This window comes from Gigantopelta aegis, chromosome 4 (genome assembly GCF_016097555.1).
Source record: "Gigantopelta aegis isolate Gae_Host chromosome 4, Gae_host_genome, whole genome shotgun sequence".
NCBI lineage: Eukaryota > Metazoa > Mollusca > Gastropoda > Neomphalida > Peltospiridae > Gigantopelta > Gigantopelta aegis.
In genome coordinates this window covers 14243923-14266512 of record NC_054702.1, presented here as the reverse complement: position 1 = coordinate 14266512, position 22590 = coordinate 14243923, and the positions used below count along the sequence as shown (strand labels likewise).

Here is a 22590-nt window from a genome sequence, read left to right as displayed (position 1 = left end):
ATAATTCGACTTTCAACAGTGCGCATGCTCAAGGCAATGCTGATGACGTCATGTCTGTCAAATCTATACAGCCAGAATCCCATTCCGATGTCCGCCGGTAGATCACGACTACAGTTGTTTCATAACTTAGGCGCGTGGCAGGACTATATGAGGCGGGGGGGGGGGGGGGGGGGGGGGATATTGGCGACTGCAGTTTCGACGACGAATGTTTCTTGGAAAATACATTAAATAAAATAAGAAAAAAAAATGTTTGAACAGGGGGGTTCGACCTGATCCCTCCCCGTCACACACTCCCTGAAATGGTGTTGGGCCTTGCCTAAAACTTGGCCAAGGCCTAGGCCTACATGTCTGACTGCGGAAATGTTACAATAATCAGATTATGAAACTATTCAGAAACGGATTAAGGGTTTTGTGAAGGGTGGTGGGACATTTTAACTTAGTCAATTTACGTCAAACGTGAACCGGTGAATTGGCATGTAACTTCATAATGAATAAAGTTAAAATTCATATAAAAACATACCTTTAAGTTTTAAACCCATACCAACTATTATTATTTTATTTTTTTTGAAGACCCCCCCCCCCCAAAATAAATAAATAAAAAATAAAAAATAATAATAATAATAATAAAAAAATCAATATGCAGACTAAATAAAAAGGTTTCTTTACAAATTAGACCTACGCGCTACGGTACCATCAAATTACATAGGTTAAATGGTCTGTGTTGATACAGGTATGAGGCAGCTGGTGGAAAAGCCAATTAAACTACTCAAAGCACGCGCAATTCTACTTTAAATAGGGTCCGTGTAGGCCTGCTGCATTATCGATAAACTTCAATGCATTTTTTTTTCCAGTCTGACGAGTGACCTTTGTATTGTTTAATAAGAATGTTTCTTATGTATTTTATTCAAGATTGTGTATATATTGAGTCAGAATTTAATAAAATAGCAGTCAGTAGCAATGCAAGTGAAACTGCATACATTGGCTGCTCTAGCATTTTGTTTTTACCCCTGTAGCCTATTAAAATGAGTTTTAATCTATATAATTTGACGGTAATTTGTTAAGAAACATTTTTATTTATTGATTGATTTGAGCTGATATATGGGTTTAAAACTTAATAGGGCAAAATGAAAAAATGGACACCATGAGAGCTCTATAAAAGCTTAGCCACCAAAAAGTATAATGCTATCTACTCCTGTCCTACTATACTAACTGGTGAAATACACAACATACATTATAGAAATACTGTTCGATGTCGTTTATCGATTTATCGCATCAAATTTGCCCATCAACATTTGATGAATTTTTGACCAAACCCATCTTCTACAATTCTGGACAAAAGAACACTTTTTATAGGCCCTAATGCTAAATGGCATCGGAAAGGTATTTATGAAATTACAGATTTCTTTACAAGAGATAGATAATTTCTTACTTTATCCCAGTTACAAGATTTTATGTTTCTTTTGTTACTTATAGGCCTAACGGCATTTTTCAAGCTGTTTAAAAATACCCCCAGAGTACTAAACTTTGGATGTTCGGATTCTAATTTTTCTGTTGGATAACACCAATGTTATGAGAAAACTTTTTTTCAGTTAAAAAGGGTTCCAAAGCTTATTGCTATTTCTTATTAAATAAAGGTAGGCCTATTGTCATAATTATGGAAAGACTTATTTCATTCCAACATTAATTGGATAAAAAATTACTTTAACAAATATTTTAAGATAAAACTAGTGGTTTCAGTATCGATTGTTGCAAAGTATAATCACTACTAACATTGTTCTTCTAAAAATCAAGAAAGCTGAAAGTAATCTTAATTTGTTCATTTTGCCAGGGCTCTCAGAGACTATTTCACATTTATTTTGGAAATGCATTCCAGTTAAAACTTTCTAGAATGACTTTCTCTAGTCTCTTGATTTTATTTGTTCTGTTTTTGTGACTAGCTAAATGTTTTATTTATAAATGTAGGGTGACAAACAATATTCCACAAATGAAACATTTAAAACATACTTTGCAAGATACTTAGATATATAATTCTGAGATGAAACATATTATAGTAAAAGCTTACAAAACAATTTTAAATTTCAAACAAAATGGACGATGTACCATAGTCTATTTAACACTGTACTGACATTTTAATTAGTGCCGTATCAACATTAAAACTTTGATTAATATGTCTATTAAATTCCTATCCCTTCCAGTTAAAACTGTTTGGAATGACTTAATTCAGTTTCTAATGGACAATGGACTTAGTAGAAAATAGGACTAAAAGAGTAGTAAACAGGTTTAGTCCATTTCGGGTTTCTGCCAGAGGATAAAACGGGTATGGGTCATACCCAATTTTTTTCTGCAGTTTTATTATTTTGTAAGTTAACCTTTCGAGAAAATGAATGACTCTTTATCATTAATATATGATTTTCTCAACTGTAACCCTAAACTTAATCCATTTTCTTTCTGGAGGATGCCGCCTGTTGTCTGTGGTTGCATTTTTCCCCGGCAGAAACACTGTCAATGGCATAGTAGTATGACGCAATATAACACAGGACTATACGAGTGCCTATATACGGCTAAAATAAAACCTCAGAAAGGTGGACAAAAAAACACCCCGGAAATTTTACGTTACAGTTACAGTTAATTTTGTTGACCACTGAAACTTTTTTGTGGGAGGGAACGGGGGGGGGGGGGGGGGGCTGATGACCTCAGACCTTGAGACAGGAAGTTCATAATGCAATGAATATGACGTAATTTGAACCTAAAAAGTGAAAAATGTTTGCGCATGCGTTCATATTATCCCACTCACTTAGCAACATTGCATTGTTTTCTTGTGAATGGAATTGTTTGCAATTTAGTACAATTGTCTTAGACAAATTTGGTAAATTATTTGTTATTAGTAGTTACATTGTTTTTGAAACTTCCGCTTCAAAACTTGTAACTCATGGACCAACAACAGGGGAGTGAACTTCAGGTAGGTGGAACCGCACACATATCCTGGCGTCATGTGTTCTCGACACGATAGGACTTAGCAAAAACATAAAAGTATAATAAAAACAATACGTCGTACACAATAATATTTTATCTTTCTCATATTACATTAGTTTATTGTGAAAAACAGTGATAATCTTCCATGAACGCAAAGTTTTCCTAAAAAAAAAGGAACCAAGCCGCTAAGCCGTAGGCCCTACAGGTGATGCGCTAGTTCCAGATTAGTTCACGGTAAACTCGAACATTTGAGTTTATCTTGATGAACTAGTTCCAGAACACCTACCGATCAGTCTGTCTGTCGATATGTTCAATTTTTTTATAATTTCCAATGTATATATAATATTCTGATCAACAAATAATACATGGTTTTTTTCAGTTGTATGTAACCCCCCCCCCCCCCCCCCCAATAATAATATGCAGTCTTTGTTCAGTTTTGGACTCCATTACATGCCCAATTGAAAATTTGCACAAGCAGAAGACTAGTTCATCAAGATTAACCTCACCAAGCCAAGGTTAATCTATATTTTGAGCTTATGGAGACCAAGAAATACTTTTGAAACGATCTTCACTTTGAATTAAGGGACGGTCCATAAAAGTCAATGGTTTTCATAATCCTAACAATGTTAGGATTGGGTTTGACCCCCTCCCCCCCCCTCCCCTAATCCTAACATAAAAACATTGATATAATGTGTACGAAACATTGACCTTCGATGGACCGATGTTTTACCTGAAAAGCAATCCGAACATGGCTTTTACCCCCTCTCCCCCCCCCCCCCTTCCGAACATTGTTCGGATTGTGAAGCACATCGATAGTTATGAACCGTCCCTAAAGGAAAAAAGTCTGTGATTTTTTTTTCTTTTCGAAAACGTGTGGTTATTGTTATCTGCCCATATTTGCGGGAAATAAAACTTGGAACAGTCATGTATGTGGAAAAGGATCGGTGAAGTCATTTATCATATCATATATCATGTCATGTATCATATCATGTATCATATCATATATCATATCATATCATATCATAATATATCATATATATCATATCATATATCATATCATATCATATATCATATGATTTGTACAGAAATAAATTAGAGCAGGGCAGCGATAATCAGAGGCATGGTGATAACAAACAGCAGGGCAGCACAAAACTGAGGCAGGGCACAGCTCCCTTCTATTTATTGCTAGCTAAAACATTGTTTTAGTTCAGGTGGTATTATAGCAAGATAAGTGCATTTTGTGAATTTGTGGCTTCACCCCCCATGGGTTTCATTCATTTGATAATCCAGTCATGATGTTCCCTGCTTCTAAGGCAAATGATGGTTCTACCATAAGAGAAGAAGACAACATTGGGAAATCAGTTCTGTTGTCTTCACTGGCACTGTTATTTGAGTTGATGCTAAACATATCTACGGGTTTGGTAAATTATGAGTAATGAAAGTAATCACAGATTACTATTACATTAGCAATGTAATAGATTACGATTTTGGATTACATGACATTCTCAGACATTGTAATCAAATACATTTACTGCTTACAATTACCCCATCTCTGATACACACTTAAAGAGATTTGTGAACTGCACTGAATGGATTATAAATTAAGCATTTGTAGATGAAATAAATTTCTTTACACATTTTGCTTTGTAATCCATGGAATTGATGTCACACATCTTTGGCTTTCAGGATGAATATTCTGATGACAAAAAGGACAAAGGAGGTATGTTGGATGATACACACATCATCATGGGTATGGAAAGAACAAAACATGAGAACATTGTTGTAAAGCCACCAATTAGAGTATACGTTTTTTTTAACAACACAAATTAATCAATCATATCTTTCTATATAAAGTATGGTTTAGACCGTTGTTGATCACTAAATTGCCAAGTATGAATTGAAATTGAATTTGGTGAATATATTTCATATTAAATTAGCCAAAAAGGTAAATTGCACAATTAGCATGCATTTGTTGAATTTTGTTTGCTTAAGAATAAGACTGAATTTGTTTTACATGTTTGAAAGAAAATTTGACTGTAGTCACGCAAATATATGAGGAACATATTTCCTTTACAATGGAGGTGAAATTTCGTCAACACCAGTTGATCTACAAATAGGTCAACCTTCACCTTCATCTTTATGTTGGTGCGGGTTTTTTCAAATAGTTTTGATTCTGTTAAATTGCAGTTTAATTGCTTAACTGATTGTGTTAACTACATGTATATACAACTGTTGTTGATTACAATTAACAATCTAAGTTACTAGGTTAAAAAAAAAGATAATAAATTTATACAAGTATATGTATAGTATTACTTCAGATTTAAATTCTAATTTAGCTTAATAAGATGTTTTTGAAATAAAGCTGAAAATTCCCATTTGTTTTTAAAACGACACTAAAATTCCCAAATTCAAAGCCACGAGCGTCAAGTCAAATTTTAGAAATAAAACACTATTTATAAACAGTCCTATATGTTATAGTCACAAGCATGCTATGAAAATTATGTGACTGTCTATATTGTAAATTGTGTGGATAATAATTTGAAATTATTCCCCAGCATGTTGTGGCAAAAAACAGTATAACATCTTGTTATTTTGAAGATTAATTTTAGGTTTAACTGTTTTAAATTAATACACACTGCTGTATAGTTTACAAGGGTTGCTTGTTTTTACAGAGTCCTTTGACAAGCATCAAGACATCTTAGCTCAGTTAATCCAGAAGAGGTAAGATGATTTAAAATCTCTTAACTCTGGTCTTATTTAAACCTACCAGGCTCGTTACAAGCTGAAGAAGACTTCAGTGGTTCAAAGGAAGACTGGAAAATCTGGGTCCATGCTTATAAACTTTAGGGTCTAGACTCAAATCTTCAATGATGTCACACATGCTTATAAACTTTAGGGTCTAGACTCAAATCTTCAATGATGTCACACATGCTTATAAACTTTAAGGTCTAGACTCAAATATTTAATGATGTCACACATGCTTATAAACTTTAAGATCTAGACTCAAATATTTAATGATGTCACACATGCTTATAAACTTTAGGATCTAGACTCAAATATTTAATGATGTCACACATGCTTATAAACTTTAAGATCTAGACTCAAATCTCTAATAATGTCACACATGCTTATAAACTTTAGGGTCTAGACTCAAATCTTTAATGACATCACACATGGTTATAAACTTTAGGGTCTAGACTCAAATCTTTAATGATGTCACACATGCTTATAAACTTTAGGGTCTAGACTCAAATATTTAATGATGTCACACATGCTTATAAACTTTAGGATCTAGACTCTAATATTTAATGATGTCACACATGCTTATAAACTTTAAGATCTAGACTCAAATCTCTAATAATGTCACACATGCTTATAAACTTTAGGGTCTAGACTCGAATCTTTAATGACATCACACATGGTTATAAACTTTAGGGTCTAGACTCAAATCTTTAATGATGTCACACATGCTTATAAACTTTAGGGTCTAGACTCAAATATTTAATGATGTCACACATGCTTATAAATGTTAGGGTCTAGACTCGAATCTTTAATGATGTCACACATGCTTATAAATGTTAGGGTCTAGACTCGAATCTTTAATGATGTCACACATGCATATTAAAAATATTCCTTACATTCTACAAACTAGAAAACCTCATGTTTTATAGGGGAAGAAAAATGTCTTCATAAAAGGCTTTAACTATCAAGTATTGTGATTTTTGTCTAAGAAGTACAAAAACCATGTGTTAGGCCTTAAATATTAATTAAACTAACAAAAAGAGCGGTTGGTTGACAACATATGCATGTGCATTATTTATTTTCTTTAATTATACATGTACTCCATTTGTGTGTTGGAATAAGGACAAAAATTATGTCAAATATTTAAAAGAAAATGGTGGTGGAGGGGGAGTAATGGTTAAACTATATAACAGTTCTTGGTGTTTATATGGAGTTTTCACAGATGTCTTTTTTTTAATTACAACTGTGATTATTGTATACTTTAAATAAACTTCTCTACATGCATGTGTTTGTCTAGATATTAAAAGTATATAATATATCATTTAAATTTTGACATTCCAGCAACATTATATTTCATGACAAATTTTGCTTCATAAGATATAACCATCAGTGTTATTGATACTAACAAGGTATAAAATTTGGCACAAACAATTTTGTCGTCCGTCTGTCGGTTATGCAAAACCAATATCGACACGGAACGATGGATCGTTCGTGCAAAAAATATAATCGCTCGTCAGAAAATGTAAACTGACGTGTTTTGGCTAATATAACTATTTTTGGAATAAAATAATAAGAGAACGGGCCTAGCATTGCAGGTGTGAGAAAAAACAATGTATCCGTTTGAACTCAACATCGCGGTCATGCAATTACATAGTCGGCACAGCGAAGAAAATAGTATGTTGAATAAGGGACTTTAAAATAACGAAGTGGAAATCAGAACATGATGAAACACTGAGTTGCAGCATCGATTGGATCGATTGAGGATTCACAGAACTTCGGGTCTTTCCGTTCAAACCTGGAAGCTCAAAGCTTCCGGGAAATCCCCGTTTCGTTCAGACTATTGTTTGGCGCCGACAAGTACTCCCCTGTAACAGGGCCTGTGCTTATAAAACTTAAAGTCTAGACTTTAATAAAGTCCGTAATGCTATTTGAATGGCGTTGCCATGACGTTAAAATCTGGACGTTATTAAAGTCTAGACTTTAAGGTTTATAAGCACAGGGCCTGAACCGATGGGGTAGTGTGCTGAAATGTAAATGGCAGCTTTCAAGTTAGTCCCAGCATACCAAATAATAATAATAATTTAGTATTTATGATAAGAATTTGGAGAAAAGCTACTAAAATTGCCCATCTTGGATTCTCATTTGATTACCGTTACTGGTTAACCTTTTCATTTATATCAACCACTGGGGAAAATCGTTTGTGCAAACACTAAAACCACATGAACGACATATCGTTTGTCTGAAAAAATCCAATTTTATGCCCTCTACTAATCACATACTGTTTGTTATAATCATCAATGTTATTGATACTAATCACATACAGTTTGTTATAATCATCAATGTTATTGATACTAACCATACACTAAATTTTAATCTCGAACATTGGTTTGTTATAATCATCCATGTTATTGATACCAATCACATACTGTTTGTTATAATCATCAATGTTATTGATACTAATCAAATACTGTTTGTTATAATCATCAATGTTATTGATACTAATCTTGTACTGTTTGTTATAATCATCAGTGTTATTCATATTAATCACATACTGTTTGTTATAATTATATATGTAATTGATACTAATCTCGTACTGTTTGTTATAATTATCAGTGTTATTGATGTTAATCACATACTGTTTGTTATAATCATCAGTGTTATTGATACTAATCACATACTGTTTGTTATAATCATCAGTGTTATTGATACTAATCAAATACTGTTTGTTATAATCATCAGTGTTATTGATACTAATCACATACTGTTTGTTATAATCATCAGTGTTATTGATACTAATCACATACTGTTTGCTTTATCAATTATAATCCCATACTGTTTGCTTCCAGGGTGAATCTTCTTATAACTTTGGGGTTGTGTGTGCTGATTTCACTCATTTATCACAATGTGAAACAGGTAAAAAAACCAGAAGTATATATGAGTACTACTACGCTCTAGAGCTTCCTTTTTGGGGACTCGTTTATAAAAAAAATCCAATGGTTAAAAATTAAAGATTAAAAATGCTTGTACTTCTATATGTATTATCTGAAATATTAAAAAACCCCAATGATACCAAGATAACTCCACTTTGTGTTTAAATGTTATTCAGGACTTTCTGTGTTCATAAAGCATGGTAACATAACATGGATTGACACAAAACTAAACAGTGTTACATAATATTTTATAGATTTATACAACTCAGAGCTGTGGAAATAACTTAAAACTCATCAAACTTGCGTGTCTTAAATTTTTTCAGTTCATCGAGATTTGAATGCAAAAATGTAAGGACCTCTGGACCAATCAGATTGCCATAAAGTGTATAGATGCAAAGGAATTTTTTTTTATCAATATTTGTTTAAAAACACTTCAGCACATTTCAAATTTATTTATTGTCATTATTATTTTTTACAGGACAATTTTGACAACATTAAACCATTTATTGTGAAAGGTTCCCAAAGAGGTATGATTATTTAAAGATTTTTAACCTTGTGACTGCTAGATTAATTTTTGTCAAAAACCACCTGATGGGGTACAAATTTATAATTTTAACTCACATATTTTCATTTAAAATGTTTATAAATACATAAAATAAAGTTTATATTTTCTAATTTTTATGATATATTAGATCAGTTAATGTTTGTGGCCAGACATTCAGTATTTATGTCCATTATTCCCAATAACTGTGTTTTTCTGACCAGATTTTTGTGTGGAAACAAACTACAATTCATTTCCCAATATTTCGTGATTTTTGTTATTTCCAGGTATTTTTCAATGAAAAATGAAAAACTAAAGCTGCCATACTATCAAATTGTAGAAGGTTAAGAATTCAGTTATAAATATTTAGTGTTTTCTTTTATCAACATTAGATATTTCATATAAGATAACAAATAGGTCCTTTCTGCACTAGCACAGTGACTAACATTAGATATTTCATATAAGATAACAAATAGGTCCTTTCTGCACTAGCACAGTGACTAACATTAGATATTTGATAGAAGATAACAGATAGGTCCTTTCTGCACTAGCACAGTGACTAACATTAGATATTTGATAGAAGATAACAGATAGGTCCTTTCTGCACTAGCACAGTGACTAACATTAGATATTTGATATAAGATAACAGATAGGTCCTTTCTGCACTAGCACAGTGACTAACATTAGATATTTGATATAAGATAACAGATAGGTCCTTTCTGCACTAGCACAGTGACTAACATTAGATATTGATATAAGATAACAGATAGGTCCTTTCTGCACTAGCACAGTGACTAACATTAGATATTTGATATAAGATAACAGATAGGTCCTTTCTGCACTAGCACAGTGACTAACATTAGATATTTGATATAAGATAACAGATAGGTCCTTTCTGCACTAGCACAGTGACTAACATTAGATATTTGATATAAGATAACAGATAGGTCCTTTCTGCACTAGCACAGTGACTAACATTAGATATTTGATATAAGATAACAGATAGGTCCTTTCTGCACTAGCACAGTGACTAACATTAGATATTTGATAGAAGATAACAGATAGGTCCTTTCTGCACTAGCACAGTGACTAACATTAGATATTTGATATAAGATAACAAATAGGTCCTTTCTGCACTAGCACAGTGACTAACATTAGATATTTGATATAAGATAACAGATAGGTCCTTTCTGCACTAGCACAGTGACTAACATTAGATATTTGATATAAGATAACAAATAGGTCCTTTCTGCACTAGCACAGTGACTAACATTAGATATTTGATATAAGATAACAAATAGGTCCTTTCTGCACTAGCACAGTGACTAACATTAGATATTTGATAGAAGATAACAGATAGGTCCTTTCTGCACTAGCACAGTGACTAACATTAGATATTTGATATAAGATAACAGATAGGTCCTTTCTGCACTAGCACAGTGACTAACATTAGATATTTGATAGAAGATAACAGATAGGTCCTTTCTGCACTAGCACAGTGACTAACATTAGATATTTGATATAAGATAACAAATAGGTCCTTTCTGCACTAGCGCAGTGACTAACATTAGATATTTGATATAAGATAACAGATAGGTCCTTTCTGCACTAGCACAGTGACTAACATTAGATATTTGATATAAGATAACAAATAGGTCCTTTCTGCACTAGCACAGTGACTAACATTAGATATTTGATATAAGATAACAGATAGGTCCTTTCTGCACTAGCACAGTGACTAACATTAGATATTTGATATAAGATAACAGATAGGTCCTTTCTGCACTAGCACAGTGACTAACATTAGATATTTGATATAAGATAACAAATAGGTCCTTTCTGCACTAGCACAGTGACTAACATTAGATATTTCATATAAGATAACAGATAGGTCCTTTCTGCACTAGCACAGTGACTAACATTAGATATTTGATATAAGATAACAGATAGGTCCTTTCTGCACTAGCACAGTGACTAACATTAGATATTTGATATAAGATAACAGATAGGTCCTTTCTGCACTAGCACAGTGACTAACATTAGATATTTCATATAAGATAACAAATAGGTCCTTTCTGCACTAGCACAGTGACTAACATTAGATATTTGATATAAGATAACAGATAGGTCCTTTCTGCACTAGCACAGTGACTAACAATTGTTAGTAATTTGGTGGCTATAGTCTTTCTTTGATTGCTCAGTGAACAAAGTATCACATATTGGTCGATTGATGTGTATTTATTATATACCTTCTATTATTTCTACAAAAGGTATGACACAACTGCACTTAAATTTATGATCAATATTCCTTTCATGGATTTACTTAACATTAAAAATCATACTCTGTGGAAATCTGTAAATTACTAATAAAATGTGACATAATTTGTAAATGATATATGACACAAGTAACAAAAAGGTGCTAAATCCAGTAAAAGTGAAAGGGAATTCCCCATTTAAAAAGTACTGGTCCAGGTCAGTCATATGGCCTCAGATCACAGTTATCTTCCTATTTGGTTGACCAAAATCCAGAAATATAACCACGCAAGTAATCTGCTGTTTGACTGATGATTTCATGACAGACAGCTTTGAAGTGGCAACTATTAGACTGAAGTTGATATGTAGTTTGCAAACATGTAACTTGATGACATTGAAGATTGTTTTGTGGTAATTCCGGCCCATGCAAAAGTAGTGTTTTTTGTGTAAAATGGGTGTACTCTCGTCAGGTTTAGTGTGTGTATTTGTTTAAACCAATATCCTGGGAGAAAGAGCTGGACAACAGGGGTTGTCCAAGCATAACAAATCCATGGGCTTACTAATATTAATAAAAGTGCTATAGCCACTAATGTTATATTGGAACACATAGTGTAAATAATTGTGGTCTGTGGCCATATGTGTGATACAAGGTAAATTGATCACTATAGTTAGATTAAATAGATATGTAATAAATCTAGTTATGTGATGCCTCTAGATGCCATTCATCTGACTACGCCACTACATTCACCTGCTTGTTTTGTGATGATTTTTTACAGAGCCTGTCACAAGAGCAGACCTACCAGTGGATCAACAACAAACACAGGTACAATTATTTTGTGTGTCGTAGATCTAAGTTTCATCATTTATGTACAATTAAAACTGCTAGCAGCAAAATGGGATCAAAGCAATTATGTAACATCCAAATATGCATTCTGAAAATAGGTTATATATGTTGTTTTGGAAGGCAATACAAATGATTACATCTCATCTTGGTATCTGTATGCAGTGGTTTATGTACAATATAGGTGCAACTTAAACAGAACACTATGAAATATCTGTATGCAGTGGTTTATACACAATATAGGTGCAACTTAAACAGAACACTACAAAATATCTGTATGCAGTGTTTTATGCCCAGTATACTGGACAACTTAATTAATAGAAAAATAAACATAATATGTTGACCAGAAGGAGAATTAAAAGCCTTAAATGTAAGGGAAATTATAAATTACTAATTGTTTTGAGAAAATATTTGAAAATAGGTTATAATTATGACATTTTAAAAGGCATAAGCATAATTAAAAGCCTTCAAAATATAGCAATTTACATTTTGAAAAAACATCAAAATAAAATTAATGTTTTGGTGGGATCAGCACAATTTGGATCAAACCTTACAAAGTGGCAACAAATATAATAAATGAAGAGGAATAACTGTTGCAATCACAATTTAAAGTTGAAGGAGTTATTTCTGATTTTAAGAAATATTTTTTTGTTTAGCTTGTATAAATGTGCACAAAAGACTGAGTCCCTGTTGTTCGCTAGTTCTCACTAAGGTCTCACTACACAGATGTCATCTGCCATTCAAACCCATGTTAAACTGCCCAACTTCAAGCGAAGATTGCCCATAGAACGGGTTCTCGTTGGCACTAACAACATACACCATTGCAAACATACATTATATAAGCATTTATTTTCACTCCAAAATTGAGAACATTTCCGTCTCAGTTTTTTGCTATATGACTGCATCTGGCTGTAGTACCAGTCCGAACAGGTGGTTCATTAACCGATTCACTCTGGCTGTCACTTGCGCTATATACCCATGCCCATAAAGGTCGATGCACAATATTACAAAATAACATGGGCAAAATACAGCCAGGAGGCTTGCCATTAAATATACATATTGTTTTAATTCTTCACCATTTCCTAGAAGTGAATATGTGAACCATAACATGTGTCCCAATTAGGAACTATAGTGGACCGTGATGAATGAACTCTCACCCGGAAGTGATCTGTGTAGTGAGACCTTAAAGTCTAGTGACTGATTTTGTCAAACTTGGTTTGAAGTCAGTTTGATAATTTGGGTCATTTACACCATGAAAAGCTATACTAGAGCCGTGTAACTTATGAACTCTAACCAATACACCAAAGATAGATGCACCATACCATCCAATAAAACTTCATATTACATTGTTACTCCTTGGTCATCCACACAATAGATGGTCATCAAACAAGCAGCCACTATATGGTAATGTATGACCTTGTTGGTAGTTCTGATATGGGGAACATACAAAGAAGCTAATTATCTAGTTAGTTCATTAAAAATATTAGTTTCCATCAATTGTTGCTATGGGCAACAATTGTTTCATAATGAAGTGTTGAAATCCTGGGGTTTTTTCTGTATATTTCAGCATGAAGATCCACATATTATTAATGGCAGATACAAATTCTACTTTCATAGTAGAATACTATGTTATATATTCACAATACCATCAAAACTGTTTGTCACTGTGACTGTAGATTCGAAAAAATTCATTAGGCACAAACTCACAGAAATTAGGGTGAATTTGGATATTGACCTTGTGACCTTGAATTTTGACCTTTTACAATGAGAAATTCAGTGTTAGACACTCAGATCAATTTATTTATTACATGTAAGAACACTAGAATATACATTTTGACACACACACCCCTAAAAAATAAAAAGAAAAGAAAAAGAAAAATAATAAAAATAAATAAAATTGACATGTTTGCAATATTTACCCAAATAGGGCCCCCATACACTTGGCTGAAATCCACATCGATGTAATTACCTTTTATAAGGATGCTACACTAGTACATTTTCATTTTGGTTTGCTAAACTTATATATTTTGGGATAAACAGTAATTTCATGTTGTACATTATGGTCTCACTACACAGATTTCATCTGCCATTCAAACCCATGTTAAACTGCCCAACTTCAAGCGAAGATTGCCCATAGAACGGGTTCTCATTGGCACTAACAACATACACCATTGCAAACATACATTATATAAGCATTTATTTTCACTCCAAAATTGAGAACATTTCCGTCTCAGTTTTTTGCTACATGACTGCATCTGGCTGTAGTACCGGTCCGAACAGGTGGTTCATTAACCGATTCACTCCGGCGGTCACTTGCGCTATATACCCATGCCCATAACGGTCGATGCACAATATTACAAAATAACATGGGCAAAATACAGCCAGGAGGCTTACCATTAAATATACATATTGTTTTAATTCTTCACCATTTCCTAGAAGTGAATATGTGAACCATAACATGTGTCCCAATTAGGAACTATAGTGGACCGTGATGAATGAACTCTCACCCGGAAGTGATCTGTGTAGTGAGACCTAAGCAGATGTTGTCTGTCATTGAAATCTGTTAACTTTAGCTTATTGTAAACAGAACGGGTTCTCATTGGCACTAACAACATCCACCACTACGAACATACATTATATAAGCATTTATTTTCACTTCAAAATTGAGAACATTTCCATCTCAGGTTTTAGCTATATGACCACATCTGGCTGTAATACTGGTCAGAACAGCTGGTTCAGGAACCCATTCACACCCACCGGCTCTTCCGCTATACACCATGTCCCAAAAGGTTAATGCACAATATTACAAAATAACATGGGCAAAATCCAGCCAGAAGGTTTGCCATTGAAAAATACAGATTGTTTTAATTCTTCCCCAGTTACTAGAAGTGAATATGTGAACCACAACAATTAGGAACTATAGTGGACCGTGATGAATGAACTCTCACCCGGAAGTGAACTATGTAGTGTGATCCTAAAAACATTTTTTTGGTCTAAAAATACAAAATGGCTGCCATATTGCTTCATCCAACCCGAAATCATGGTGTATTGTGAAAAGACCACTTGAAATTACTGTGACATGACTGACTGACTGTCATCAAATAGACTACAACATTGGCCTTTTCTTTCAATTATCTGTGATTTTGACCTGGTTGAAGGAAATGGTGGCCATTTTGAATTTTATTGTTTTCCTGTTAAAAAACTTAAAATGCTGACATGGCGATTTTTTCACCTACCTCATAATATGATAACGTTTGGTGATATCTAACCCACGATACGATATGTATCACGATACCCGATTCACAATGTTTTCCCCGAAAACAAGTTGAAACGTAGGTGAAAAGTATTCATAAATAATAAAAAAACATGATAAAAGTGAAACATTGATTAAACACAGTTTCATTGTAGAAACTGCATATCATAAACATATTGACATACACAGGCACATTTTCTCTGTCCACTTCACTGTCTTTCCTTGAAGGAAATAACTTGTCAATAAGTATATCTCAGTACAAATTGGTGTTGATAAATCGATATGAAATTAAAATAGAAATCGATATGAAATTAAAATAGAAATTGATACATGGTCAAACTATGTATCGATATAGAAGGAAGGGTATTATGTATCGTATTGTCACCAGTATCATGATACATTGATGCATCAGTGTATTGTGACACCCTTTATTAACATGTTTATTTACAAGTCCAAATACCATTAAGTATTGCCAGTAAGTTACTATAGTTTATTTAGTGTACATGTGTTATGCACCTACACAAGAAATTGAATGGTATTGAAACTAGAACAGTATAGGGTACCGTTACCATTAAAAAATGCAAGCTGTTATATTTTGCAGAATTGATGATTCCTAATGAACACCTTATTTAATTGTCTCAAATGACAAGTGATATCCTATCATAAAATGTAAGGTACCACACTGTTTATAAATACTGCCCAAGTAGATTGATACATCTGTTTCATTACAAAATGTTAACATTATCAGCGATGGAAACTAACTTGGTGTACTTGACTGGTGACCATTTGTATTATGCCTAGTGGATTATTTAGAATAGCAAATCCTTGAGTACCAGTGTTAACAGCATGGCTGGGTGACTTAGAAATCTTTTTTGTCTGTTCAGCTTAGATATGAATAAAATTAATCTGGTAGGTAAATTAATTTTAAATAGTATATATATATTGATGATAATTGGATTTTGCATATGACATTATGTTGGGCATTAGGGAATTTTTTTTCTTTTTTTTTTTCTTTTTTTTTCTTACCGACAGGCATTGTGGGAAAAACGTTTTACTACTATTCTAGAATCCCTGATCCATATATCCGTCCTCATCAAATCTGTCTGTCCGTCCATCCGTCTGTCCGTCCGTCCGTCCATCCATCCATCCATCCATCCATCCATCCATCCATCCATTCATCCATCCCTACATCCATCCATCCATCCATCCACATCCATCCATCCCATCCCATCCTGTCAACTATCCCTCCTACCATCTATCCATCTCATCCATCTCATCCATCCATAACTGGCATTTTTGTCTTATGAAAATCATGACCCCCCACCCCCCATCCAAAATATATTAGTTTAATTCTTGTCTGTGTGTCATTAGAATTGTGGAATGTATTAAGTTTAGTAGTACATGTATATGACTGTTTAGTTTATAATGTTTATTTTTATATTTTAATTTTTTTAGAAAAATTTGATGAATGTCAAGGGAGTTTATACAGTGAAAAGATTCAAAAGAGGTAGGATAATTTAAAGACTTTACTGCAAAATACAGTTTATTTTTATTGTATGTTTGCTGGAAGGTTGGATGTATTCATTTCATAGATAGGTCACTGAAGTCATCAACTCACATTTACATGTTCACCGGGTTATAATTATTTATGCTACTTTAAAAAGTGAAACATTTTGTAAGAATACCCAGTAAAACAGAATATATATATATTTTTAATATGTAATAAAGTTTTCCATAGCTTACGATCTCAGCATCATTTTTTAATCTGGCCATGTAAACATTACTCTAGGGGGACAAGATCTGGGTTAGAGAGCTCACCAGAGGTACTTGGATTGAACACCCTTGATTTACCAGTTGGGTCTTTCCCATCCCAAGCAGTTCCCCACAACTGGCATATCAAAGGTTGTGGTACATGCTGTCCTGTCTATAACAGCACATTCCCTCTTGTGGTTACATGTCAGAATTATCAAATATTTGACACCTAACAGCTGATGTTCAATGTGTTTAATGGTATCATTAAACAAAATAACTTTTTACATTATATTTGATTACCTTCAATTTCTTTTCTTATGCTTATTATTATTTTTTTTTTAAGAAATACAAATTCTGCGTGATGAAATTCCTGACACGGTTGTTAAAAGTGTTTTTGGGAGAATAATCACTGTAGATGGTGTCCGATACATGTGGCGACCGAGGGAATCACAGGACAATTGCTACAAGACCTGTAAAGATGAAACACGCATTGACTGTGTTCGTTACTTCTTTGACAAAATTGGTAGAAAGTGCTTCATAATTGGGAAGAATTATATAAGTAGAGGTAACTAGTTTTATTGTTTTAACTTAATTTTCGTGCTATGTCCAATTAAGTTTAAAGTATACTCTTCTTTAAACCATTTTCAATTAAGATTCAAGATATTCCAATTAAAATTCTAGAATGCTGTCCTTCATGCCATTTCCAGTTAAAATTCATGCATGCCGTTCTTTGAGCCATTTTCAATTAAAATTTGAGCATGCTGTTCTTCGTGTCATTTTCAATTAAGATTCAAGAATTCATTTCTAGTTAAGATTCAAACATGCTGTTCTTAACATGCATCTTGACTATCTGGGATGCCTGTTAATGGTTAGTACTAGAATGCAAACTCTGCATCTGCCAGTCTTAGAAATTATTGCTTAACCCCAGTATGCTGCCAGGGCTGATAGCTGATTGCTTAATTCATGCCACCAAGGCTGATAGCAGATTGGTTAACTCCACAGTGCCACCAAGGCTGATAGCTGATTGCTTAACTCCACAATGCCACCAAGGCTGATAGCTGATTGCTTAACCCCAATATGCTGCCTTGGCTGATAGCTGGTTGCTTAGCTCCACAATGCCACCAAGGCTGATAGCTGGTTGCTTAGCTCCACTATGCTACCAAAGCTGATAGCTGGTTGCTTAGCTCCACTATGCCACCAAGGCTGATAGCTGGTTGCTTAGCTCCACTATGCCACCAAGGCTGATAGCTGATTGCTTACGTCCACTATGCCACCAAAGCTGATAGCTGGTTGCTTAGCTCCACTATGCCACCAAGGCTGATAGCTGGTTGCTTAGCTCCACAATGCCACCAAGGCTGATAGCTGGTTGCTTAGCTCCACTATGCCACCAAAGCTGATAGCTGGTTGCTTAGCTCCACTATGCCACCAAGGCTGATAGCTGGTTGCTTAGCTCCACTATGCCACCAAGGCTGATAGCTGATTGCTTACGTCCACTATGCCACCAAAGCCGTAGCAGATTGCTCAACTCCACTATGCCACCAAAGCTGATAGCTAATTGCTTAGCTCCACTATGCCACCAAAGCCGTAGCTGATTGCTTAACTCCACTATTCAAACAGAGAATGACTTATCAATTTATCCAATCTATGTATGCTGTATTCAACAATTCTCCAAAATGTCTGTTATACAAATTCGTTGTTAATAATTATTGCTTACAACCTTAACTGCAAAAACTTATTGCCTTGAAATACAAACATATTTTGATCTTTTGAGTAAATATAGATTATCTTGCCATAATCTCTTTATAGAAACGGGCATATACCAATATAATAGAATTTGTCGTCTGTGCAATATGAATGTAGTAGAAGACAAATATCACTTTCTTTTAGTGTGTCCTTCCTTCAGTAACATAAGAGATAAATATATTAAACCTTTTTATTACAATAAACCATCAACATTTAAATTAACGCAACTACTGTCCAGTGACAATTCAAAACAGCTAATTAAATTGTGTTAGTATTTGAACACTGCTACCACGCATAGAACAGACAACATTGATACAAAATGTATATTTTTTGGCAAAAATAAAATGTGTGTTTATTTATTATGCCACCAAGGCTGATAGCTCATTGCTCAACCCCAATGTGTCACCAAGGCAGATAACTGATTGCTTAACTCCACTATTACATATGTCACCAAGGCTGATAGCTAATTGCTTAACTCCAATATGTTCAGGTACCGAGTCACACCAACCACCTCTTCTGCTATGCACCCATGTTCTAAAAAGTCAAGCACAATATTACAAAATAACATGGGCAAAATCCTGCCAGAAGGCTTACCATTAAACATTCAAATTGTTTCAATTCTTCCCCAATTCCTAGAAGTGAATATGTGAACCATAACATATGTCACAATTAGGAACTATAGTGCACTGTGATAAATGGACTCTCACCCGGAAGTGAACTGTGTAGTGAGACAGCATTATAGTAACTTAAATTATTGGTAAAATAAAATGAAAATTGTCCAAAAATGCAAACAATCTACTTAGTAATCAAGTATAGCACTTTCAGGTACATGTAGGCAGGGGAAAACAATTTAATTTTAAATTTTTGTTACTTGCACATTTTAATTTTATTTATTGATACCATACTGCACATTTCATGTCATGTCATGTCATAGGGTTTTACGTGCACATTCAGAACAAGCTGTTGTAGCGCACGCCTGTCGTGGGCACAAGAGCCGGCCTTGGCCGGCTCCTCCGTCCATGACAGGACACGACATTTCAAACTGTATGTACTTTTATAGCTGAAAGTATACTCTTCAAAAAAAGAAACGCAAAAGGGTACAAATGGGTTATAACTCCGATTTTATGTTTCCTACCGGTTCATGCTTTGTGAATATAAGGTCATTACATGTCCCAAACACATTCCCACGGTTACATTCGATAAAACGCAGCTACTGTACAATAAAGTTCCAAAATGTGAATATTCGCAAAAACGCAGCCACGTGCAAACCATGTCACCACTGCACGTGCGTTGTCTGCACGTGCAACATGAACACCGACAGTATAAAAGTGCAGGGTGTTCGCTTGCCTGGCCTCTGTATCTGGCCGACAGTTGACAATCCAGGACATGCCACGTCTCAGTGAACCGCAGAGAAACAATGCCATCGGCCGACTAGACGCAGGCGAATCCAGAACGGCCGTTTCCAGGGCATTCCATGTGTCCACAAGCACCATCTCCAGACTGTGGGATCGTTACCAGCAACATGGATCAACACGTGACCTCCCTAGATCCGGTCGACCACGGGTCACTACCCCCGGGCAGGACCGCTACATCCGGGTACGCCACCTTCGGGAACGATTGACTACTGCCACCTCCACAGCCGCAGCAATACCAGGTTTGCGCAGGATATCCGACCAGACCGTACGGAACCGCCTACGTGAGGTAGGAATTCGTGCCAGACGTCCAGTTCGAGGTGTCATCTTAACACCACAACACCGTCGACTCCGACTGCAGTGGTGCCAGATTCATCGACAATGGCCTCAACTGCGATGGAGACAGGTGTGGTTCAGTGACGAGTCCCGATTTCTGCTCCGACGTCATGATGGAAGATGTCGCGTGTATAGGCGTCGTGGTGAACGTTATGCGGCAAACTGCGTGCAGGAAGTGGACAGATTCGGCGGGGGTAGTGTCATGGTGTGGGCAGCCATCTCACACACTGGCAGAACTGACCTGGTCCACGTGCAGGGCAACCTGAATGCACAGGGCTACATTGACCAGATCCTCCGGCCACACATCGTTCCAGTTATGGCCAACGCCAACGCAGTGTTCCAACATGACAACGCCAGGCCTCACACAGCACGTCTCACAACGGCTTTCCTACAGAACAACAACATTAATGTCCTTCCATGGCCATCGATATCACCGGATTTGAACCCAATTGAGCATCTATGGGACGAGTTGGACCGACGCCTCCGACAGCGACAACCACAGCCCCAGACCCTGCCCGAGCTGGCAGCAGCCTTGCAGGCCGAGTGGGCCACCATCCCCCGGGACGTCATCCGTACTCTGGTTGCTTCAATGGGCAGGCGGTGCCAGGCAGTTGTCAACACACGCGGAGGCCACACCCGGTATTGACTCCAGATGACCTTGACCTTGGTGGTGTGTCCTATCACTTACTCACAATGGACTAGAGTGAATTGTGAACAATCCTGCAACATTTGGTAATTATCGGACTCACCATTCAATAATTAAATCAATTCTCCAAATGTTACGACAATGTGGTTTTGCGTTTCTTCTTTTGAAGAGTATATAACATCTTTTCTAGATATGGATTGGAAGTGGAGATGGCAAGGAGGGTTGGGGGCAGGGTGTGTGCATTGAGAGCACTGTTGCAACAACTCTAAAATTAATGCACACCCCCAGTTTCAAAATCAGGTCTCACTACACAGTTCACTTTCGTGTGAGAATTCATTCATTATATGGTCCACTATAGTTCTTAAATGTGACACATGTTGTGGTTCACTTATTCATTACCAGTAATTGGGTAAGAATTAAAACAGATTTGTATGTTTCAATAGTAAGTCCTGTGGCTGGATTTTGACCATGTTATTTTGTAATATTGTGCATTGACGTTTTGGGAAATGGGTGTACAGCGGAACAGGTGGCTGGTGTGAATCATTCCCTGCACCACCTGTTTGGACTAATACTACAGCTAGATGTGGCCAACGAGAAGGTGTTCTATTAGCAATCTTCATTTGAAATCGGGCAATTTAACATGGATTTCAATGGCAGATAGCATCTGTATAGTGAGACTTTAAATATATAACTCACCCCTCCAACCCCCTATTTGAACACACTGTCCAGGACAAAATGTAAAATAGTATTTTGCACAGACAAATGTATGCATATTTTTATTTGGTCTGAAATAAAATCTTGAGGTGAGCTTTGTCTAAAGTATTAATTTGAATGCCCTAAATCCAATTTGATGATTAATAAAACAATGTGCTCTAGTGGTGTTGTTAAACAAAACAAACTTTAAGCCCAATTCATAATTCTTAAGAAGTAATTAAGAATGTGGTTATCTCCGTTCCAGTAGAAGTTTATTAATAAAAATGTAATTAAATGGGGTTTTCACATTGGCTAGTTATAGTTTCTCAGACATTTGTAATGGCCCTCTGGTGGTTATATTGGACCTCAGTGTTAACCATGGGAGGGCCGTTGCAACTGCCCACAGACCTATAACAAGGCCAATATGAAAAGCCCCATTTAATAACAGAATGTTGTATTGTATAATAGATCTATT

At 35.3% G+C, this 22590-nt stretch overlaps 1 protein-coding gene across 5 annotated transcripts in view; it reads left to right on the top strand.

Moving 5' to 3' along the window:
- Positions 1–2797: 2797 nt before the first annotated feature.
- The window catches only part of LOC121372686 (FK506-binding protein 5-like), a 55955-nt gene continuing 36162 nt past the window's right edge, over positions 2798–22590 (top strand). For 4 of the 5 annotated variants that reach the window (XM_041499142.1, XM_041499141.1, XM_041499140.1 and 1 more), the window contains exons 1-8: positions 2798–2959; positions 4660–4723; positions 5646–5694; positions 8562–8628; positions 9124–9172; positions 12216–12262; positions 16989–17040; positions 17629–17850. In XM_041499142.1, the coding sequence (XP_041355076.1) occupies positions 2930–2959; positions 4660–4723; positions 5646–5694; positions 8562–8628; positions 9124–9172; positions 12216–12262; positions 16989–17040; positions 17629–17850 (580 nt within the window). In that variant the 5' untranslated portion in view covers positions 2798–2929. The remainder of the gene's footprint in view (positions 2960–4659; positions 4724–5645; positions 5695–8561; positions 8629–9123; positions 9173–12215; positions 12263–16988; positions 17041–17628; positions 17851–22590) is intronic. The other variant, XM_041499139.1, reaches the window with a different exon arrangement.